This window comes from Ictidomys tridecemlineatus, chromosome X, assembly GCF_052094955.1.
Source record: "Ictidomys tridecemlineatus isolate mIctTri1 chromosome X, mIctTri1.hap1, whole genome shotgun sequence".
Classification (NCBI taxonomy): domain Eukaryota; kingdom Metazoa; phylum Chordata; class Mammalia; order Rodentia; family Sciuridae; genus Ictidomys; species Ictidomys tridecemlineatus.
The window spans coordinates 89,985,776-90,011,161 of record NC_135493.1 but is presented as its reverse complement, the minus strand read 5'-3'; the positions used below and the strand labels follow the sequence as shown (position 1 = coordinate 90,011,161).

Genomic DNA, 25,386 nt, shown 5'->3' with positions numbered 1-25,386 from the left:
AAAGGAGGGAATCCTTTCAAACTCATTTTATGAAGCTACCAAAACCAGACAGCATATCAAGGAATGGAAACTTCAGACCAATATCCCTGATGAACATAGATGCAAAAAATTTTTAATAAAATTCTGGCAAATTGCATACAAAAACATATTAAAAAAATAGTACACCATGATCAAGTCAGGTTCATTCCAGGGATGCAAGGTTGGATAAACCTACAAAAATCAATAATTCATCACATCAACAGACCTCAAAAGAGAAGAATCATATGATTATCTCAAGAAATGCAGAAAAAGCATCGGACAAAATACAGCATCTATTTATGTTCAAAATATTAGAAAAACGAGGGATAATGGGAACATACCTCAACATTGTAAAAACTATATATGTTAAACCCAAGGCTAATATCATCCTAAATGGAGAAAAATTGAAAGCATTCCCTCTAAAAATTGGAACAAGACTGGAATGCCTTCTTTCACCACGTCTATTCAACATCATCCTGGAATCTAGCCAGAGCATTTAGATAGAAGAAAGAAATTAAAGGGATACAAATAGAGAAGAATTCAAACTATCCCTGTTTGCCGAAAACATGAGTCTGTATTTAGAAGACCCCCCAAAAAACTATTCCATAAAACTTGTATAACTCATAAATGAATTTAGCAAAGAAGTAGGATATAAAATTAACATCCATAAATCTAACTGAGTTTCTGTACATCAGTGATGAATCAACTGAAAGAGAAATTAGGGAAACAACCCCATTCACAGTAATCTCAATTTTTTTTTTTTTTTGGAATCAGTCTAACAAAAGAGTTAAAAGACCTCTACAATCAAAATTACAGAACACTAAAGAAAGCAACTGAAGAAGACCTTAGAAGATAGAAGGATCTCCCATGTTCTTATATTGGTTAACATTTTCAACATGACCATACTTCTAAAAGCTATATACAGATTTAATGCAATTTCTATTAACATCCCAATGATAATAAAAAAGCAGTTCTGAAATTTATTTGGAAAAATAAGAGACCCAGAATAGGCAAAGCAATCTTTAGCAAGAAATGCAAAGGAGGAGGCCTCATAATACCAGACATTAAATTATACTACAGAGCCATAGTAACAATAACAGCATGGTATCAGCACCAAAACAGACATGGAGACCAGTGGTACAGAATAGAAGACAGAGACAAACCCATATAAATACAGTTACCTCATCCTAGACAAAGACCCCAAAAACATACATTGGAAAAAAGATAACCTCCTCAACAAATGGTGCTGGGAAAACTGGAAATCCATATGTAGCAAAATGAAGTTAATCTCTTCTCGTCCTGCACAAAACTGAACTCAAAAGTTTATCAAGGACTTCGTCATTAGACCAGAGACCCTGTGCCTACTAGAGCAAAATGTATGCCCAAATCTACATCATCATGTTTAGGATCCAACTTCCTTAACTAGACTCCTAAAGCGAAAGAAATATAATCAAGAATCAACAAATGGCATGGTATCAAACTAAAAAGCTTATTCTCAGCAAAGGAAACAATCATGAATGTAAAAGAGAGCCTACAGAATGAGAGAGAATCTTTGCCACCTGCACCTCAGATAGAGAATTACTTTCCAGGCTATATTAAAAAACTCAGAAAACTTAGCACCCCAAACCAAATAACCCAGTCAATAAATGGGCAAAGGAACTGAACAGACAGTTCACAGAAGAAGAAGTATAATCAATCAACACACACACACACAAATGTTCAACATCTCTAGCGATTAGAGAAATGAAAATTTAAAAATATCTTGAGATTCCATCTCTAGTCAGAATGACAGTTATCAAGAATATAAGTAATAGTAAATGCTGGTGAGGATGTAGGGAGAAAGGCACTCATACATTGCTGGTGGGACTGCAAATTAGTGCAACTAAGGAGTTATGGATATTATTTAGAAAACTTGAAATGACACTGCCATTTGACCCAATTATCCCACTCCTTGGGCTATACCCAAAGGACTTAAAATCAGCATACTACATGCAGCCATATCAATGTTTATACCAGTTCAAATCACAATAGCTACACTGTGGAACTAACCTAGATGCCCTTCAACAGATGAATGGATGAAGAAAATGTGGTATATGTATGATGGAATATTTCTCAGCCTTAAAGAAAAATGAAATTATGACATTTGCTGGTGAATGGGTGGAGCTGGAGACTATCATGCTAAGTGAAATAAGCCAATCCCCAAGAAAACGAAGGCTAAATGTAGCGCGCTCGCCTGGCATGTGTGCAGCCCAGGTTTGATCCTCAGCACCACATTACAAAAACAAAGATGTTGTGTCCACCAATAACTAAAAAATAAATATTAAAATTCATTTTTTCTCTCTCTCCCTCTCTCTCTCTCAAAAAAAAAAAAAAGATATTTTTAAATACTATCAGACCAAGGAATTGCTGAGTACTTGGAAAGGTCCAGATTTTTGTTCTGATTTATGAGGTGTGTTTCTGGAAGGGTATTATTAACTTTAACCATGTGGATATTTTTAGGTCTTTTTCTCCTCCTTAAAGAAATCAGATGGTTAATACATTTTTTTTTATTATTCTGGAAATTCAAAGCAGTGAATAAACTAATCATAGACTTAATCGAGAGGTATACTCTCACGTTGTAATTCAACAATTACTTTTGTGTGTTATTACATGTTATATGTACTGTACATAATTGCATGATATGTCACTTTACTCATAATGTAGAATGAAACACTCTTAAGTGGGTGACAATAGTGGTAGTTTGACAGAAACACCTTTTCCTGATGTTATCTGGATTTCAATAGTGTCCTTTTACTGATGTATGTCAGAAGCAGCAGTGGTGATCTATAGTTGCATAGTTTATCACCTCTAGGAGTATCTGAATATGAAGTTGTTAAAATATATATGGAGTTTGTGGGATAAGAAAGTTTGAAAATGTTACAGAGTTGGAGTAGGGTAGGCAAAAAGAAGTAGACCTAAGTATCAAGAGCAAATAATTAATTGGAGGTTTAGGAACAGGAAGCATAATAATAAGTCACAGTGCTTGAAGAGTGGTTTTTGTTTAGGGTTATGAGTTGGGGTGACAGCAGTTCAGGCACATCAAAGTGGTAGTGATGCTATAATATGGTATTCATTGCAATTGGGAAATGATATTTAAGAAGACAAGGAGAATGGTTACAAGAAAAGTGGTAGGGAAAACAGTAATTTGATTAGATGTGTAGGGATAAAGAAATGCTTTGAATTGGTGCTGTTAATGATGAGGAAACTTTTTGAACAGGGCAAAATCTTAATTATTGCTTGATAAATTTTTAAGATTATGTTTGGATGTCTAAATGGGAAAAATCCAGAATGTTGTTGAGAGTTAAAAGCTTTTTTAGACTTGTTAGTATGGAGGCTTATCGAAGACTGGAGTTGTCTTCACTCCTTTTTTCTTTTCTATTATTTTGGTAAGGAGTATTTAAACGAAATTTATAGGGCCCAAAAGTGACTCTTGGTATCTTTGGTTAAGAGTAAAGGGTAATGAAGTTGGAGTCAAAGAAGAAAGAGGAGTTAGAAAGGTGTAAAAGTTAGAAAAGAGCAGAAAACAAATGATGTGGAGGAAAATAAAAATTGTTTTAAGGAAGCAGGATTCGCCCTGCTTTGATTTGTGATGTCTAGCAGTCGCATTCATGACTAAGTGTTCATTAATTAGTGACTAGCATAATACTGTGTAAAATACACATAACAAAAAACTTACCATCTTAACCATTTTATTTGCGTAGTTCACTGTTGTTAAATACATTCTCATTGTTGTGCTGCCAGTTTCCAGAACACTTTTCATCTTCAAAACTGAAACCCCAAAATACTTGTTATATTCATCCCCTTTAAATAAGAAAGGTTCTTCTTTTCCTTCTAAAATAATAGGTTGAGCACCCCAAATCTGAAAATCCAAAATCCTGAATTTTTTGATCACCGATAGGACATTCCATGTAGAAAATTCTATACCTGACCTCCTGTGAAGGGTTGTAGACAAAATGAAGCTGTATTAAAAATATTGTATAAAATCACTTTCAGTCTATGTGTATAAAGTGTATATTGGACAAATGAATTTTTTGTTTATATTTGGGTGCCATTCCCTAACATTATGTACATGTAAACATTTCAGAGTGTGAAAATATCTGAAATTGGAAATATTTTGGTCCCAAGAATTTTGGATAAGGGCTACTCAACCTATAGTAGTGTTGAAATTATGTATTGACTGGTCTTTTATTGAGAAACCTGTGAAATTTAAAAACCATGATTCTTAAAAATCTATATTTTTTCTTGTATGATTATTTTTTAAATGTTTTATTTTTTAGTTTTAGGTGGACACAATATTTTACATTTATGTGGTGCTGAGGATTGAACCCAGTGCCTCATGCATGCTAGGCAAGCACTCTACCACTGAGCCACAACCCCAGCCCCTCTTGTATGATTCTTAATGGGCTTTTAGAATCATAGAAGGTCAAAAATAGAGCTTAGTATGATATCCCAAGTAAGAAGTCTCATTCTTTTCTCTCACTCAAATAGCTTCATACTTAAGTTCTTTGCATAGTATGAGCCAAAGATGTCCCATTTAATTGTTGGCATGGTTTAAGGTTTCTTCCTCTCTGATGGAACTCAATTATGTTTGTCCTTTTTTTTTTGTGTGTGTGTACTGGGGAGTGAACCCAGGGGTACTTAACCACTGAGCCACATTCCCGACCCTCTTTATTTTTAATTTTAACACATGGTCTCAATAAGTTGGTTAGGCTGGCTTTGAACTCACTATCCTCCTATCTCAGCCTCTAGAGCTGCTGGAATTACAAACCACTGTGCCCAGATATGCTTGCTTTTAAGTTAATACCCATACAGTGATCTGATATTTGGAGCTACCCAAAATATAATTAGTATTCTCTCCTAAGTGATAGCTTTTTAAATTTGAGTACAACATCCCCTGTGATTCTCTTCAGTTATACTCAGTTAAAAGAAAAAAAATATGGGGGCTCTGGAATTGAACCAAGTGTTTTGTGCATGGTAAGCATGTGATCTACCACTGAGCTGTACATACACTCTCAGTCCCCAGATAATTTTCATGTGACAATTTATTTTCACATTCTTCACCAAATGGTAGCCCTTTATTTTGTTATAGCCTGATAAAATGTAATACTGAGAACAGAGGATAATGTTAGCCATCTGATCATATTAGACTTTGGTGAGCTGATTATTGTTGTTGATCTGTATAATATACTTTATTAATTTGTGCCACGAATACTTTTTTTAGTAGGCATATTTCATGGGTGACACATTGATTTGTAATCTGCTTAAATCCCTTAATCTGTTTTAAGGTCTTCTGGCTACTAAACCATCTTGCATGGGGTATTTAAATCTATATTTAAAATTTTTCTACTATTTATAATGTCACCTAGCTATTTCAGTTAACCTTTTAATTGAAAAAAAATGCCTATGTTTAAAAATTCTAAAATATTAACAGTACATTAATTTAGTTAGGCATTGACTATATTCATCATATAATATTAATACTTAACATTTTAAAAATAAATTAGTTATCTGTGTTCATGAACTCTAAATTTAATCTGGCAAGGATTAGCTATAGAGGATAATGTAATATTATTACCAACAGCTATAAACAGTTATTGTTCTGGGATAACTGATTTTTCAAGTAATAAAAATAAAGCAGAACCAGGCATGTAGATGCATGCCTATAATCCAAGCTGCTCCAGAGACTAAGGCAGGAGGATTGCAAGGCTTTCTCAAAATTAAAAAAAAAAAAAAAAAGCTAGGAACATACCTCAATGGTAAAGCATCCCTGGATTCTGTTTCCAGTACTGGGGGAGGGGGAGCGATTGAGAGGGGAGCAAAGGAGATGCCAAACACAAATTACAGTGAATGTTATAGAAAATGGCGCTAAGATGGGAGGAATACCTGACTGGGAGGATCTTTGGTTACTCTCCTGTGCTTTTAGTATTTAATGATAAACTTTCCTTCTAAATGTGTTTTTGTAGTAGATAGTGAAGATTACAGATGTGTGGCGCACCAGCTATAAACAGTTACAGGATATAACAATGATTTTGGTGTGGTGGGTATTGCTTGTTCCCATTACAAGATATTATTAATTTTGTGGGCTTTTCATTTGTAAACTTAAGAAATTTATTTTCCTAATACTTAATAAATGGATTGAATATTCAGTTGTTTTAAGCCTTAAAAATATCTATATTTGCACTGTCCAAAATGGTAACTATTAGCAATAGTTACCAATTTCATGTAAATAAGTGTTCAGTGGAACATTTAAAAAAATTCAGTTGTTTATTGCATTACCCATGTTTAACCTGCTTAAGAGCCACCCATTTCTACTGGCTATCACAATGGACATCACAGATTATAGGCATTGCAGAAAGTTCTTTGTAGAATGATTGTTGATCTAGTTACAGGTGATTTTCATCTTAGTATCCTTACACTGAAGGTATAGGATGGATTCTAGGGGAAAGTATAATAATTCTTTAATGATTGTTACATAAAGAGAAATGATATAGGTTAGTAATAAAAAATCTAAGAAAGCGATTAACAAAATAAAGTTTTTATATGTGCCTACTGTAGAGTTTCTATTTTTAAGACTTATTTTATAGTTTAGTCATTTTTATCTCCAGTTATGTACAAGCACACACTCTATATGGGGATGATTTTATTTGTGTATATGCCAAATTAAAAAATACAAGCAAGAAGGAGGTTTCACTGTGCTGTCTAGGCTAGTCTCAAACTCCAGGACTCAAGCGCTCCCCTTCCCCCAACAGCTGGGCTACAAGAGTGGGCCACCACATCTTGCTTAAAAGTAACCCTTTTAATAGGAAATATTTTTGGTTTATAGTGATTCCAAAAGCTTGGTCTGGTGACCAGTGCCAATCCAGTAATAAGGAAAAGGTTTTGAGAAAAAGGAAAAAGAAGTTTTAGTACTTTGCTAGTAGAGGAGAAACACAGTAGAGCTCCTGTCCCAGATGCTGTGATTCTAACTGCCAGTTAGAATCACACTCAAAGAGTGAGATACAAAGGCTGCACTACAGCTGTGCCTTGTCATTTATAGCCTTTAGAGCGAGCTGTTTTGTTTTTTTAAGAAAAAAGAACTTCAGGTGCCCAAAGTCTGGATTCCTTCATTCCTATAGTCCATGAGCCCAAGGACAGATAACTTGGCCTCAGACAGGAGAAGGTTACATACTTCCTTCATGGTTAGGGAAGGGGAGAGGGAAAAGAAGGAAAAGAACAAGTCAGTTTTAAAGTAAGCTGCAGAGGCAGAGCAGCATTGGTTATATTCAAACCATGAAATGGACCCCTTTTATAATAGGTGTTTACCAGATCTTTGTTCTAAGTCAATTCCTGTATCTTATATGTTTACCATTAGCCCTTTGAATAAAAAAAATTATAAAAATACTGTGTTTTTAGTACTATTGGAAACTATCTTGTTATTTATTTTCCTTTGCGCATTAAAAATTATGTTAGGATTTGATCTGATATCAAAATTACCTTAAACATGCCAAATACATTCATGAAATTTTACTTAAATTATAACTTAATATGCTTAGAAATTTTATTCTGCCTTTTTACTCATTTTGATCTTGTTTGATATTTGGCTTTGTCAGCATCGTCTTTCAACATTGATGTCTATTTAGTAGGTACGTAGTGACTTTGTGGGGAAATTGTTAAGAATCTGTTAATCCAACCAGAAGTGTAGGGTAGGTGAATTTAAATCCACCCTTTCTCATTTTTAGCTGATGTTATGTTTTATAATGATTAGAGGTATGTATAATATTAATAATTTCAAGCATGTTCCTTTATTTTTTGAGAAAGGGAATATAAGCAACAGGTAACCATGGTAGTGGTATGGCATCAAGGGTGGTAGGAAGAAGTATAGGATGTTGGCATCTTTTTTTGCTTAAATCATTAAAGAAAATTTCTTTGCTTTTATGGAAACAGAAGCTTTCTTGCTTTGCTAGCAAAGGAGAAACACAGGGGACTAGGGGCTGTGACTCTCATAATTTTATCTTGAATACTTTCACCATCATTTGCTTATAAATTTAATATTAATCAGCTCTAAGAAGTTGTCAGGAATAACTAAGTTTCTAAATATTTTAATGAGTTAAAACAGACAACTATTTTAAGGAATCTTTTATTTACAATATCATTATTAGCTTTAGAAAGTCATTTTATTTAATGTAAAATTAGGAATTGTCATTCTGTGGCCTAATTTTATGTATTTCTCTCATTATAAAGCTCTGTAGTAAACTGTATTTTGTACTCTAACCATCTGCCAGATAAGAATTATATGCCTTAAATAAAGAAGATCTTGTAATTTCATGCTTCCAAATTATAGTAATTTCTGAGACTTCAGTGTAGCACTCAGACTCTTTTAATTATAGAGAAGGAGAGTGATTAGTTTTCAGTGATTGTGATTTGGTATGTATGTACATTGAGATAGCTAAGGGTGGGGAACTGAAGACAGATCTTTTAGAAATTTTAGGCTTTAAGCATGAGAGGATCAGCCCAAATTTGCCTTGTGTAGTATGAGTTCTCCAAACTTGCTTGGGTAAATTGTAGGTCATACATTTTGAAACTGTCCATAAAATGGTCCATATTTCATAGGTGAGGAAAAACGAAGGCCTTCTAAGTAGGTACTCATCTCAAGAAAACTCTGAAAATGGTGGTAAAACAATTTTTTTTTATTATTATGGAAGCTATGAGTTCCTTTCTTTATGTGAACCAAACTTAGGAGTGTATCTATAGAAATTTGAAAAATCACACACATTTCTTACTTTAATGATGCCAGGACATATATAACAGAGCAACAGTGGTGTGGAGTATTTAGTTGTTAGCAGGGAAATTTGGACAACATTATTGGGCAGCTTGAAAGTGTTGGCTCAGTAGTAGAGTGCTCCCAGGTTCAATCCTAGCACATAATAAAAACAAAAAGCCAGAACTGAGAGAGGATACACTCCTCAGTTCTGCAGCATATGACAATTGGAATTTATATAGAACTCTGTTCTGTGTCATTCATTTTTCTCCTTGCAGTCTCCTGAATTGTGCTTTTTAAAAAAGGGGGTGGGGAGAGAATTGATACCTTTATAGTATTGTTGTTTTTTCCTTTGGAGGAGTAAAAGCCAGAGTGAGTATATAAGCTTGTATTGGAGTCTGGGTAAGATTAGGAATGGAGTTAGAGAGGTGGTATGTTTGAAGTATATCACAAGGAGAAGATAAACAAAAGGTTGTCTATGGTAACTTAAATCTGGTAGGTTCTGGCAAAAAGCCAGTTCAGTATAAATGCTATTTTTATTACTCTAGAGATTTTACAAATTCTCACATAATTCAATGTTTCTTCCTGCCTGTGGGAAAGATGGATGATGTTTGTATTTGAGGGTAGGTTTGTTTATGTCAACAGGGACCACAATAATAATTTAGATTTTCAATTTAAGAATAAAGTTATCAAGTGTTCCTACATTATTTGATTTGGCCAGTATTGTTTGCATTTTATAGATGGAAAAATCACTTAGACCATACATAACTAGTGGGTCTTTTAATAAATACTTAGTTAAGGAAGCTATTCCTTCTGAAGAACACTACAATGAATATGTCTGAAATAGAAGTGAAACATATAGATATAGACTTTTTAGGTGATTGAATGGAGGATATATGCAATATCTCAGGAAGGATATCCATGTTGGGATTTTATCTCTGTCTTAAATATTTGTATTTTTTATTTCTAGGCTGTTCGCTGCTACGAATCTCTAATCTTAAAAGCTGAAGGAAAAGTGGAGTCTGATTTCTTTTGTCAATTAGGTCACTTCAACCTCTTATTGGAAGATTATCCAAAAGGTAATTTTTTTCCCTTGTTAATTTCTATTTGATTAATATATATGTTTAAAGTAACTGTAATTATACCCTATTGAAGGGTACTACCATTTTTACTTCTAAGAAATCGTAAGCTCATGAACATTGTAAACAGAAAGAAAACTGGATAGATGGAGAAATGTTGTGTAATTCTGTGTAAATCATCAATAAGTTGTCCATTCAGTAAAATTTACAACCTCCTACACATGCAATGTCATTTCGGTCTGTCTTGTTAAAAATCCTTCCCTTTAAAGGTTCTGCCATAGTAGAAAGTGAGCCATTTTTCTCATTGGAGGTGGTCTGAGAAGTTCCTGGAGAGGGGGACCTCAACTCAGGGAAAGTGGGGTTCTTAACAAACTTTGCAAAAATGAATTCAAGGATGTGTCAGTCAGGAGATACATAATAGATTTACTTAGGAAAACAGTAGAATTCTAGGAGAATGTGGAGTATCGCGAATGACAAACGCTTCTGGGATAAAGCAAGGAATACACATTTAAGGAAGCATGTGGCCATCTCAAAAGCAAGAGGTAGAAACCCTTTGGCCTGGGCCATTGATTTTTACAGAGGGAAGGTAGCTAGGGACTGGAATAGAGGTGGAGCTGGGCCAAGTTAGGTGATTTTGTGCTTATTTTTCTAATGCTTGCTTGCCCGTTGTCAGCTCCTATTATGTTACTTTTTGCAGACATGGAAGCATGTCAGATGCACAGACTGGGTTGCTGATGAGTTGTTGGTTATGCATTTTAGGGTTCAAGGCATTTTCTTGCATTCCGGTGACTTAAGGGCACATGTCCCTTCCTTTTTTTGTATCCCCAAATTCTTATCTCAGTTTGATATAGGTATTTGTACATTGGTGGATACTTTGGCAAGGTTACACAGACTCAGCCTTCTTTGTCTTGGCTTTAAAGCCTGTCCACATTAGCTTGAAAATATTTGAATGAAAATCTGATATGTAGTCATGTTGTAAGGTAGATAAAACAGAGATATTGGTTAAATATGAGCTGGAACCTTGAAAAAAACTAGACTTTTATTTATTTGAAATTTTTTCTTTAAGAAATGAGTTAAATGACTGAAAATAATTGGTCTTAAAGACATGCCTTTTTCATGGTATCAAGTTGCCAACTCATACAATTACCCACTTAGGAAATTAATAGCACCTTCAGATAACCCCTACCTCCATACCAATGGAAGAATCCACAGCAAAGGAAAACTTAACTTACAAGCACAGGAACATCTTAAACTTTTGATAATAGTAAACATCTTGATGTGAAGTAGATGTGTAATTCAGGCTATCAGCGAGTGCCTTTAGTAGGCAGAACACATGATAGTTTCAGGGCTAGAGTGAAGGATTGTTGGTATTTCATGTTGATGTTTTATTATACCACTTGAAAATGGGATTTTAGTATGAAAGATGCATACTCTATGATATTTGAAGTTAGACTTATTTCCCAGTTTAGCTCTACTATTGATAGCTTTAGATTATATAAATATCTTTGAGTTTTTGTGTTCTAATCTATAAAGGCAGGGGAGGGTAGATAATAGCTCAGGGGCTTGTGATTATTATGTGATACTAGTTAGTACTTAAGAAAATGGCTTCAGTTCAACAGGATAATAGGTATTAATAATTACTTAACACTCCAGTTAAAACTGTTAACTTAAAAGGAGCTATTATACCCCAAATATATAGAATGCTATGCAATCTAATTTTTTAGTGCTACACCTTTATGTATTTGGAGAGCATACTAATTTGACAGCAGATAAACAGAGTCTAAGACTTGAAAATTGGGTGTACATTTGGGGCTATATGTCCTTAGTGGTTATTTAGGGATATATCTTTTAGCTTTTAAAACATTATTTTTTTAATGGATTTAGATATATTTTCCAATGTAAAAGTTTGGCTATGAAGATAATAAAGAATTCACGGATATTTGGAGGTTTTTTTTGGGGAGGGATAAGTAGAGTGTTGGGTATGTGGCAGTTAGGCTATGTTGGCAAACTAGCTGATGGGATTGATCTAGTAAAGTGGGAGAAGGAGGAGGATAGCCTAAGGATCTAAGTACTTGAAAAGATGTGCTCCCTAGACCCATTTACTATTATATAGATGAACTGGCCATTGATAGGTAGGAAGTAGCTTGATTAGTTTGTAATAGTAGGAAGAGGAAGGAGAGAGTGGATATAGAGGTATACAAAGGTATTTCAGTATATTTTAATATTTCAAGCTGGTGGCTTCTGTTTACTAAGATGTGAGTTTCTATTTGGTGTTTTGAATTTTCCCTGAGACTTTTTGGGCTACATTCCTTCCCTCTTTAAAACAAAAAAAATCCTGTTAAAATGTGAACTAGTGAGTTCTTTCTGTGAATTCCCTTCATCTTTCTAAAAATCTGAAACTAGAACCAGTTTCTAATAGCACACTCCCCTCCCCCATGTACTCACCCACATTCGAGCTGCCGCCACCACCACCACCACCACCACCACCACCACCACCACATTAGTTGCCTTAGGCTGCTTTTTCCTTCTTTCTTTGGGACCTGTATAAGATAAGAGAACCACCAAACCTAGGCAAATAAATGTTTATTTTTAGACAACACATTATAAACCATAACTTTTTGAAAGTAAACATGAACCATACAATGAACATGTAATTCTATGAACAAACTCTTTAGGTATTCTTATGTAGGGGACTTATGACCTTGTTATTCTGAAGACAGTTCTTCAATATGTGTTCTGATTTGTTGTTGTCTCCTTTGTATAAAAGCCCAGTGTTTGTCTGAGTTGAGTTCCTTGTAAAAAGCTGCTTCTGCTTCTGCAATACTAAATGGTAGAACCTGTTTGTGCACATTTTGGACTGCGGTTTTTCTATGTTTATTTACTTTGATCTTGTCTGCTTCCTGTCTTATAGGAATACCTAAAAATTTTTGGTCTACAAATGGTATACTTTGGTTATCATTACTATTATGAATTTATTCATTCATTTTTTCCCCCCCTGTCATTTCAGATGAATTTGAAGCAGAAGGGAAAAAGACTTTCTAAAATATTTTCCTAACCTTTCTGTCTGATAATAGGCACAGGGAGTTTAAAACCATTTCTGTCACTTGATTTTGCTTCTAGGAATTTATTCTTAAAAGCAATTGGATAGGAGATTCTGGGAAAATGAGGCTCAGTGCACTAGGTCTAATGCTGTAGGTTGGATTCTCTGAGAAGGAGTGTAGCCTGTAAGGAATATTTTAGTAGGAAATTACCTTTAGGATTAACACCCATGGAAGGTGGGGAATAGAACCAGGATTGGACAGAGGGAGAAATTAAGCTGTGACAGACTTGGCCAACTCCATGGGGAGCTTTGGAGCCTTTCAGAGCTGTCCCAAGTTGGGCCAAGATGGCCAGACTCATATTCTGCACTGATTTGATAATGAATGTGAGCCAGCCTGGGAAGGAGTTTGAACTTGGATAAGACAGCTCTCTGCAGCTGAGGCACATCTTGTAGGAACTCATAGCTAGAAGGTGTCAGGTGGGCATAACTCCCAACAATTCTTCCTTGAAAATGGATTTGAATGGTTCTTTGGAGTGTCTATCATACCTCCTTTCTACTTTGAACTACACAGCAAAACCCATTAACCTCTGTTGAAGCAAACAACTAATGTGGCTGTCAGACTGCCTTAAGCAACGGAGACAGTACAGTAATTTCTCCAGGTTGGAAGATAACCTGAGAGACAGAACTCCAGGTTGAAGGACAAGGATATATATTCAGATCTTTAGAAAATATGTGTAATAAATTATAGGAGCAAAAAGCCACTGAGTTAAATTAGTTGCTTAGAAAATCAAGTAGTTAAAGAACACAGAAAATATTATGAAAATAAAAACAATGATGTCATTGTTACATGAGAAGTAGTAAGTAACTCCAAAATAATGAATAATTTTTTTATTTCATGTTAAGCTGGATGTTCCCCAATTATAAATCTTGGAAATTCTGGTCAGTGAATAGGTTTTTCTCACTTTTTTCCTCCTTTCAAGTAATTTTTCCCCTTCTTCTTTGCTGATTTGTCACTTCTGGGCAAAATAGCATTTAGGTATTTAGGTCCTAAGCCGTTATAAATGCTGGGAGTTACTTATGTGGAGAAATCAGAGTTTGGTATGAGCTTTCTTTTGGTCTTTCTTATATCAAACAACAGTACTCTATCCTGAGATATTTATAGTATAGAAGCATAAAATGCATGCTGTTTAATGATAGATGTTGAGTTTGGTTTCTACAAAATTATCAGTGCTTTTGGTCCATTTACTATAGTCATTCTGAAACAGGTTTTAGGTATTATAAGGATATTAAAATTATTTCCCTAATTTTCTTTTAAGAACTTCAGAAAAATCTAGTTATGACAGACTAAAAATGTTTTTCATGGATAGTTAGTTAACTGAAAGATTAGAAATAAGGACTATGCTTAGGTTAAAGGGATTTTACTAGAGAGACTTTGGCAGTGCTTACTTCTATAGCCTTTAGAGTTTTAATATTAATAATTGTTTTGAATTAGTAAACAAAATATATTAGGATTTTAAAATTAAATGCCAGTCCAAATGGAGGTGAAGTATAATTATTGAGAAAATATGTAAATGAGTGGAAAGATAAATGATCGTGGAATGGCTCATTTACAATCTGTTGCTGAAATTTAGAGTGTCACCTCTTTATGACTTTGAATTTGAGGGTTTGTATTTATTTCTTAGCATACCATGTTGTTATATGGATGCCCTATTTCTCCCAACTGATAATCACATGGGTTTCTTGTGCTTCAGTTTGAGTTACTTTGGAAGGCATCTTACTATTTCCCTAAGGGCTCCCAAATTGTGAAGGGAACTTTATGATGTCAGGTGATATATATTATTAATCAGAATATTGAAAATATACTTCCAAATTTGTTGAAATTCTATAGCATCATTAAAAGGACAGTCTCCAGGTTTGGTATGGTGACTCCACAAAATTGTCAAGAGACGTGGGCTTCTATTAATTAGGATGTTTTTAGACACAAATATCAAAGATTTCATTGTAGCCTACACAATAAGTAGATTCATTACCGTGCATAATTGGAAGTTTGTAGATTGGTTGTGCTATGGATGCAATTTCAAGTCTAGAAGGATCCAGCTATTTTCCATCTATTTGTGGTCTTCTCTGGACTTGAAAGATAGATCCCTTGTGGTGACAGTTGGTGATATATGCTTCCTTGTTCACATTTAGCATTAGTGAAAGAACATTTAACATGACTTTTATTTGTAAAAATCAGTGGTGACTGGGTCACTTGAGCTCATGTGCATGGTGTTGGACCAAAACAATCACTGGGATTGCTGGCAGCTGCTGTCCTCTCCAATCAATGGTGGAGGATGGAAGTGGGTTCAAAATGGATATTGGAATATCATTCATGCCATTCATTTCACAAACTCTTGTCTGACTGTTCTTTTATAGCTAGTTTGATAATTTGGTTTACTTTTCCTTTGGGAAGACAATTAATGACTTTATGATAGCTACACTTTCACATGAAGAAATAGGAAACAGGGAACTGAAAAAATTATTCACAGTCTCATTTCCTTCTAGTGTAGGTTGGTTGGCATCATCTTCATGGAAAAAAAGCAAACATTATTCAAATGAAAAAGTTACTTGTTCACATATATAATTATGTGTTTGCATAGTTTTTCTCCCCTACCTCTGTTTTGCTGTGGTGGGAGATCCAGTCTAGGACCTTGCACTTGCAAGGAAACACTGTTCCACTGAGCTATATCCCTAGCCCAAATGCTTCTCTTTCTGAACATATTCAGAAAGTTCTTTATGTGGCATTCACATATATGTTTATTAATAAATCATCTGGCAATATTAATTTTGGTGTTTTAGAAAATGTTATTTTCCATTTTTGGTTCATGTTCAGTCTCATTTAATCAGGAGATTATGTTTTATTTACCATTTTGTTGAAGAAGCAATGTGATCACTAGTGAGTGTGAAGATGCAGCATGTTGCAAAATTTCTTTACTGGTTTCCAGTCCTTAATACTTTTTTTTCCCTTTAAATTGAGCAATGTATTATATATAAGGAGAGTGTTCAGAATATATATGTACCATGTAAAGACTATTACAATTGATACCCACTTAACTGCTATACTTAAGAAATGGAATGGTAGTTGGTTACCCCTAGCTTGTGTTCTCTCTAATTATATCCTCCTCCTTTCCTCCATAAAACCCGTGTCTGACTGTGCTGTTCCGTGTTCTCTTGGTTTTCTTTTTCTTTCCTACTTTATTATTTTTTTCATTTTTAAAGGGCACAATAGTAATATCCTTCAGTGAGATACTGTTTAAGTTTGAAAAACTGAGCAGCAAGCCCAAATACAATTATATTAGGAAAGGTCCTTATTGTTATAATTAGAGGAGGGTCTCAGCAAAGTAAAACTATAAATAATACATTCCGTGTCATAGTTTGACTTCTGTTTCTTAGCAGTTTACAAGAGCCCCTTTGGGGGAACACAGTGGGCTAGGGTATATATGGACCCTGGCAAAGATGATACCCAGAGTTAGGACATTTGATAAGACTAATGGGGACTGAATACTAGAAAATCTGTCAGGAATATGATCAGAGGAAGTGAGCAATTCAGAAGCAGTACACAGCAGAGCACTTAACACTTGTGTGGGATAAGATGAGAGCCATCAGATCATCCATTTTTGTTGGAGGGGAAAAAAAATAGGAACTTAATCAGAACATGGTTAAGAAAAGCCAAGCCCAGAGAAAAATCTGGTCCAGGCTTATCCAGATATTCAGTTCTCAGGTTAAGAAGAGGTTAGAAGGGAGCTGGTTGTGGTGGTACATACCTATAATCCCAAAACCCAGCCCGTCTTTTTTAGTTGTATATGGACACAATATTAATTTTTTAGTGTTTACGTGATGGTGAGGATTGAACCCAGTGCCTCATACATGCTATGCGCTCTATCACTGAACCACAACTGCAGTCCCCCAGCCCTGTCATTGATAATGTTAGAGTTTCTCTAGTAGAGTTTCTCCAATTTTTGTTTCTATCCTTTTTGTTTACTTTTGGGGGAAGATTTCTTTATTCTCTTTTCTTCTGCTTATTGAGTTATTCACTTATCCTTTCATACTTTGTTCTCTGAATTCTGTTTTATTTTTCTAGAGCATCCTGTTTGATCTCCTCTCCTCCTTGAAGGCAATGTTTTCCCCTAATCTAAGATGAAGACTAGTAGTTTTTTAAAGTAAATTTTTCCTTGCATGTCTTTTTCTTTTTTTATCTTTTTGTTACATTTTTCTAATTATGTTAGTCTCTTATTGGTTAGAGACTTCCTTTAGATGTCTGGTAGTTCTTAGCCTTTCATATTTTAAGATTGTAAAACCTGAGAACTGGAAACATTGGAGCATATGGGTGGGACTTTTAAAATATCATCTACCTAGATTTTTGTTGGAAAATCTGTATCTTTTTGGTCAGATTGCCTAAAATATGTCAAGGATTGAGTAAGGTAGTTGAGGGAACTGACTACTTCTCAGTTTTTACCCTAGTCCTCCTCAGTTTTAATCTGTGAATTTTAAACCAAAAGTTAAAAAAAAATCCCCTCAGCTGATCATCAGAAAATATTATTTCAAGTTTGAAGACAGCCTGCTCAATATAGAGAGTCCCTGTTTCAAAATAATTTTTTTTAAACCAGTTGTTTACTGAACTAATTCCCTACTGATTGGAAATGCCACCTATATTCTTTGCTAATTCTTATATATACCCCAAGGTTTTTTTTTGAGGTTTTGGTTATTTTCTATTCCTATTGTAATTATTTTATAATAGTTTCAGTATCTGATGGAACATATTCTTTTCATTACTTAATATGTTTGTCTTAACTGTCTTTCTTTCCCTATTTAATTTTATGAAAGTATTTCAAGTAATAAGGGCAGTTTGCTTTTATTGTATGCATGTCTGAAGTTAATAAATTGATTCATCTGTGAAACTCCCTGGTGTATTAGAATGTATGTAGAATGCTGCCACTTCTGGCTTAATTGTATAGCCCTTTTACTGCCTTGGTCTTGAGAGTACTGCTTAGTGTACTAGCTGTACTTGGAAGATCAAATGGGGATCTTTTAAATGTATAAATTTTTAGCCTCTAGTAGATAATAACTTATTTGGAATGGGATGAGATGTGCTAATCAGTTTCTTTTTTAAAAAAAGGTATATTCAAAGGCCAGGTGCAGTAGCGCATGCCTGTAATCCCAAAGGAGGTTGAGATAGGAGGATCAAAGCCAGCCTCAGCAACCTCCAGTTTGTTAAGCAAGTCAGTGAGACCCTGTCTCTGAATAAATTACACAACTGGGCTGGGAATGTGTCTCAGTGGTTGAATTCCTTTGAGTTCAATCCCTGATAACGCCCCCCCCCGCCCCCCCCCATTTCTACCAATTATAATGTACATATGTACATACGTAACTTTTAGTTTCATTTTTCCCCAACTTTATTGAAGTTTTTTAGGTTGACAGGAGCTACTTTTTTCTGAGCCTTTTTATACCTTGAGATAGATTTAGGGGTATAGGTTGTCCTATTTTGAAATAGAATTGGAGTAAGGCAGTGAGTGGGGTGTTGGTTTTTTGATGGAACGAAAGGAAACGTCAAAAAAGAAATAATTCCTTTTGGAGTTAATCCTAATCATTCTCGGCAGTTGGGTTCCTTGTGAGAATAAATAATCTATTACATCTTGGAATAACCTTGGGGAATCATAATCCTCTATTAGTTTTGTTTCCTGAGGAAGGTCAAGTTGATCCAAGGGGTTAACCTAAATTATGTTCGGTTGTAGGTCTAAGATTTGACCATGGTTTATGTCCTTGAACTTCTGACTAGGGAGGAGCCACATTTTTCACTTGTTGGGTATTTGAAATATCATTATCTCCTTGGAGGTGGGTGTGATGGGAGGCTTTTAGAATGTTTCTTAAAACATATATTATTGATTTTGAAATGAAACATAATCATGACTCACAATTATTTCCCTTTTTCCAGCATTATCTGCATACCAGAGGTACTACAGTTTACAATCTGACTACTGGAAGGTTAGTACATATTTGCATGCCTGTTGGTTTTGTTAGCAGATTATTGCCAATTATACTAAAAATGAATTGAACTCTTGCCTTTTTTTGATTGCATCAAAATATTACTTCTAGAGGAAAGGGCTTGGAAAAAGAAAAATGAGTATTTTGTTTGTCCTATCTTATTTGAACCACCTTGTATTTTATTAAAATGTTAGATTTGGTTTAACATATTTTACTAGCCAAAGATGAGCCTAAGTGAGGAAGTTTGAATCAAGCATGATCAACCAACCAACCAACCAACCAACCAACCAACCAACCAACAACCAACCAACCAACCAACCAACCAACCAGCAGTAACAAAATGATTCTTTGTTTTCTTGTCTTAAATTGGTACCTAGGAGTAAAAAAGGTTGAAGATGGGATTATCAGTCTAAACCAGGAAGGTGTAATGAGAAATTTATGGAATCTTTCTTGGTATAGTCTGTCATATTTGGAGCTCTGAGGAGGGCAGAATCTATTTTAAAAGATATACCCAAATGAAAAACTGAATAATGAATGAATCATTCACTTTCATATCTTAGTTTAAATAATCTTTCATGTTTACTATTAAATATAAGCTTATTAATCAGTAGGGTTTTTTATCTGAATTTACATTTTGGTTTTTTAATGGATTTTATTTTTCTATTGTGTAGTTTTTAAACTTTTTGATTTGATTAAGTTTTAGATATAGGTACTTATTCTAGACAAGACTGGCTGTGTCTGGGAAAGTCCTTCAGTAATCATTTTGTTCAGAGAGTCTGTGTAGAAGTTTAGAAATAAATTAGGTCATTTTTTCGTGTATGTTTATGTATGGTGCTGGGGATCGAACCTAGGACCTCACACATGTTATGCAAGCTCTTTACTATGGAGCTGTGTCCATAGTAAATTTTTTTAAACTATATTGAAAATAATCTTCTGTAGTCTGTGGCTTGTGTGTCTCTGTCTGTCTTTCTCTCTCTTTTTTGTTGGTGCTAGGGATTATCTTTTTTTTTTAAAGCTTTATGAGTTGTAATTTACATACTATAAAATGCAACTATGTAAGTCAGTAATTCTTTTTTGGGGGGTTGCCAGGGATTGAATTCAGGGGTGCTCTATCACTGAGCCACATTCCCAGCCCTATTTTGTATTTTATTTAGAGTCAGAGTCTCACTGAGTTGCTTTGTGCCTTGCTTTTGCTGAGGCTGGCTTTGAACTTGTGATCCTCTTGCCTCAGCCTCCTGAGTTGCTGGGATTAGCAAATCCTCAGAGTTATACAGACATCACCATAATCTTATTTTACATGTTCATCTCTCCAGAATGAAACCTCATGCCCACCCTTAGCCCCTGACAACCACTCATCTGTTTTCTGTTTTCCATCTTTTGATATTTGTCTTTCCTGGACATTTCATGTAAATGGAATATTAATATAATATGTGGTCTTTTGTTACTGGCTCCTTTCCTTAGCACATGTTTTTTTTTTTTTTTAAATTTCATCAATGTTATAGCATGAATATTTTATTCTTTCTTCTTTCTTACTAATATTCCATTTTATGGGTATACCATATTTTATCTATCCATTTTATTAGTTAATGGGTATTTGGGTGTTTTTTGTTTGTTTGTTTGTTTGGTTATAGTTATCAGGATCGAACCCAGGGCCACTTTACCACTGAGCCACATCCCCAGCCTTTTAAAATTTTTTTATTTAGAGCAGGGTCTCACTGAGTTGCTTAGGGCCTCATTAAGTTGCCGAGGCTCGCTTTGAACTTGTGATCCTCCTGCCTCAGCCTTCTGAGCCACTTGGTTTGGGCTGATTTTTACATTTTGATTATTGTGAATAATGCTGCTATGAACATTTGTGTACAAGTTTTTGAATAGAAATAATGTTTTTAGTTCTCTTGGATAGATAGGAGTAGAATTATTGGGTTGTTGGGTAAATCTATGTTTAACATTTTGAGAAACTGCCAGAACTTTTCCCAGTGTGACTGAACAATTTTCTATCCCTGGCAGCAACATATGAGGGTTCCTCTTTTTTCATATCTTGTTCAACACTTGTAGTATCTTACGATTTTATTTGCATTTTTCTACTGACTAATGATGATGGTCATGTTTTCTTGAACATATTAGCTATTTATAGGTCACCTTTGACAAAATGTCCATTCAAATCCTTTGCCCATTTTTTAAATTGGACTTAAAATTTTTTTGAGTTATATGACTTCTTTATATGTTCTGGATATAATCCATTTTTTAGATATATAATTTGCAAATTTTTTGTAAAGTGTGTGGCTTATCTTCATTTCTTGTGAGGAAATAGATTAGTATGTTTTGAAGTACAAAAGCTTTTTAATTAAATTCAACTTATCATTCTTTGCTTGCACTTTTGGTGTTGAATTAGGCAAATCTAATTCAGAATCACTAAGATTTATTCCATGGTTGTTTAGTTTTTTGTTTCAGTGTTCTGCTTTTGCAGAGAGACTGTTGTAATAAGTAGTGTTATAACAGTATCTTTCCATATTTTTGTAAATGATTCTTTATAGATTGCTTTAAATGTGGGATTGTTGAGTCTGAAGGTATTTGCTTTCTGGGAACTGAACCATTTTGCATTCCTTTTAGTAAATGTATGTAAGCGTTTGTTTTTCTTGGTCTTAACCAAGAGAGTTTATGTCAGCAGAGTTTTTGCCAATCTTATAGGTGAGAAATGGTGTCTTAGTGCAATTTTATTTAGCATTTTAATTGTTAGTAAAGTTGAGTATATTTTAAAGTTTAAAGTTTGTTAACATCTGCTTTGAAATACATGTTCATGTCTCTTGCCCAGTTTTCTACTGGGACATTATTTTCTTTCTTGATTTTATGTAGCCATATTTATTATTATGTAGGTGTATTTATTCTTCATCTGTGATATAAGTTGCAGGTACTATTATCTAGTTCATGATTTGTTGTTTTGCTTTATTTTTAGGTGTGTGGTTTTGCCCATGTAGAAGTCTTCTATCCTATACCTACATTTTTAATTAGAGGACAGGTTTGTCCTCATTTCTAGGTCTTGGGGAGAATTTCACCCCCATTTTCTTTATTTCCTCCATATTTTTTTAGTTCCTGAATTTAGTTTTAGTTTGATGTTTTGTTACATTTACATTTCTTATTCATTTGGAGTTTATCCTTGTTTGATAGTATGAAGAAAACATCTAAGTTATATTTTTCCTCATGGCTAATTATCTCAGCGTAATATATATATATATATATATATATATATATTTTTTTTTTTTTGGTGGTGCTGGGGACTGAACCCACTAAGCCTTGTACATGCTAGGCAGGCACATTATCAACTGAGCTGTATCTCCAGCCCCAGCTCTTAACATATATATATTTTAAAAATTTATCTTTTCCTCCACTGATTTGTTACCTTAATTGTGTATTTTTAAGGTAAAAGATACATTCATATGCAGTTTTGTCTGTTTGTGGATTTTCTATTGTTTCATTAGTCTTATCTATTCATGAGCTAATATCACATTATTTTACTTAAAGAGGATTCCCCCATTGTTCTCATTTTTAGGGTTTTTCTGACCATCCTGGGTTGCTTTTTTTTCCAAGTAAACTTTTTTTTACTAACTTGTCTATCTCCACAAAGATGTCTGATGGATTCTTTTCTTCACCTTTTTTGAGGGATAATTTACATTATTTTAAACTTATAGTTTGCCGATTTTCAACAATTTGTATAGTTGCTTTGGCCATTATTATAATTAGGCTACAGAATATTTCCATGATTCAAAAAGTGATTCCTTCTGTCCCTGTGCTAGTGGTTCTCACTTTTGTTTCCTGGTCCCAGGGAACCCACTTATCTGCTTTCTAACCCTTTAAGTTTACCTTTTTTAGAATGTCATGCAACTGATTTAAACAGCATGTATTCTGTTGTTGTTGATACCTTTCATTTGGCATGCTGATTTGGAAATTCATCTATGTTGCTGGTGTATCAATATTGTGTTTCTTTTAATTGTTAACTAGTATTTCAAAGAATGGATAGGCAGACTTACATTTTTTCATTTATCAGTTGATAGATATTTGGGTTGTTTCCAGCTTTTGGTTATTATGAATAAAGTACTGTGAGCATTATTTGGCATCTTGTAGACATAGTATTTCATTTCTCTTGATATATGTACCCTAGGCTTTGATAATTCTGAGTAACCTTGCAATGGAAGGTTTAACTGCCAAATTGTTTCCTAAGGGTTTGTACCATTTTATATTCCAACCAGCAGTGAAAGAGATTTCTAAATGTTCTGTATCTTCACTGGAAGTTGGTATTGTCACTCTTTTTAATGTAAGCTGTTTTAAAGTGTATTATTTTCTCATTTTGCTTTTATTTGCATTTCATATGCATCTTTCATGAGCTACTGGCCTTTTGTATACCTTCTTTTGGTAATTATGTGTTTACATAGTTTGCCCATTTTATTAACATGTAGTTTTCTTGATTTTCATATAATTTTTTTTCTCTCACAGCTTGTACTTTTTGGGGACTGTTAAGAAATCTTTGCCTATCTCAAGATCTTAAAAATGTCCTGTTCCCTAGAAGTTCTAGAGCTATATTTCTTATGTTTTTTTGTCTATAATTATTATTTTTTAATCCTATTTTGGTTGACATATTAACTGTACATATTAATGGGGTTCAGTGTGGTATTGCAACCCAGCATACACTGATTAAATTAAGGTAATTCACATTTTCCTCTCCTTATCATTTGTGTTTAGAGGCCTTAAGCTTCTTTCTTCTAGAGCTTCATGAAATATGTAACAGGTTATTCTGAATTACAGTCATTCCTCTGTGCTACAGAACACCAGCACTTACTTCTTTTATCTTAACTGTATTTTGATGCCTGTTGTCTAACCTTTCTTTATTCTCCCCCAACCCCCTTGCCAATCTCCAGTAATCACTATTCTATATTCAGGTTGATTTAGTTTCCACAAATGAGAGAGAACTTACAGTATTTATTTTATGTGTCTGGCTTATTTCATTTAATATAATGTCCTCCAGTTTCATCCATTTTGCTACAAATGGTAAGATTTCATTCTTCTTTTGGATGAATAATATTCTATGATGTATACTTACCACATTTTAAAATCCATTCTTTGCTTGCTGGGCAACTGGGTTGATTCCATATCTTAGTTATTTTGAATAGTGTGATTCTGTATGTTAGCTATTGTGAAGAGTGCCACAATAAACATGGTAGTGCAGGTGTCTGTTTAGTATGTTGATTTCATTGCATTTGGACATATATATACCCAGAAGTGGGTATATAGAAGTATATAGAGCTGGATCATATGGTAGATCTAGTTTTAGTTTTTTGAGTAAACTCTATACTGTTTTTCATAAGGGCTCTATTAACTTATATTCCTGACAGTAGTACCTAAGATTCTTTTCTCTCCACATCCTCACCAGCATTTGTTATTTTTCTTTTTTTGGATAATGGACGTTCTGACTGGGATGGAATAATAATGTCTTTGAAGTTTTGATTTGCATTTCCCTGCCAGCTAATAATATTGAGCGTTTTTTCCCCTCATATATTTGTTGGCCTTTTTTATTTTGGAAAATGTCTTTTCATATATCTTGCCTATTTTCAGTTGTATTACTTATTGTTAAGTTTTCTGAGTTTCTTATATATTCTGGATATTAATCCTTTGTTGGATTAGTTGGCATATTTCTTCCATTCTGTAGATTGTCTTGTCACGCTGTTGATTTGTTTCTTTTGCTGTGCAGGAGCTTTTTAGTTTGATGTAATCCCATTTGTTTATTTTTGCTTTTGTTTCCTGTGCTTTGGGGTCACATCAAAAACACCATTGCCTATACCAGTGTTTCCCTGATGTTTTCTTCTATTACTTTCAAGTCCTGTTTAGCTCTTGGATTCATTTGGAGTTGATTTTTGTATAGGATGAAAGATAGGGTTAAGTTTCATTCTTCTGGGTATGGACACCTAGTTTTCCTAGCACCATTTATTGAATTAGGCTGTTCTTTCTCCTGAGTGTGTTATGGCTCCTCTTTCAAGAATTAGTTGGCAGTAGATGTGTGTGTTTATTTGGGAATTTACTGTTCCCTTGGTCAGCACATCTGTTTTTATGCCTCTACTATGCTGTTTTGGTTACTATAACCCTGTAGTATGTCTTGAAATCAGATATTGTGATGCTCCCAGCTTTATTATTTTTGTTCAAGATTTGCTTTGGTGATTTCTGGTCTTACTTTCATGTGAATTTTAGGATTGTTTTTTTCTAGGTCTGTGAAGATGTCGTTGGTGTTTTGATGAAGATTGTGCATTGAGTCTGTAAATCACTTTTGGGCAGTATGGACTTTCTTTATTTGCTTGCTTGCAGTACTGGGGATTGAACCTTGGGCCTTGTGCATATATGCAAGTGTTTACCACTGAGCGACATCATCAGCTCTGTATGGACATTTTAATAATAATAATAATTCTTTCAAT

The 25,386-nt window shown here is 34.3% G+C and overlaps 1 protein-coding gene across 16 annotated transcripts in view; it reads left to right on the top strand.

Moving 5' to 3' along the window:
• Positions 1 to 25,386, top strand: part of Kdm6a (lysine demethylase 6A) — a 215,632-nt gene that overhangs the window by 78,845 nt on the left and 111,401 nt on the right. For 14 of the 16 annotated variants that reach the window (XM_078034930.1, XM_078034931.1, XM_005323988.5 and 11 more), the window contains exons 3-4: positions 9,765 to 9,873; positions 18,885 to 18,934. The exons of the other annotated variants lie outside the window; for them this stretch is intronic. In XM_078034930.1, the coding sequence (XP_077891056.1) occupies positions 9,765 to 9,873; positions 18,885 to 18,934 (159 nt within the window). The remainder of the gene's footprint in view (positions 1 to 9,764; positions 9,874 to 18,884; positions 18,935 to 25,386) is intronic. 16 annotated transcript variants of the gene reach the window in all.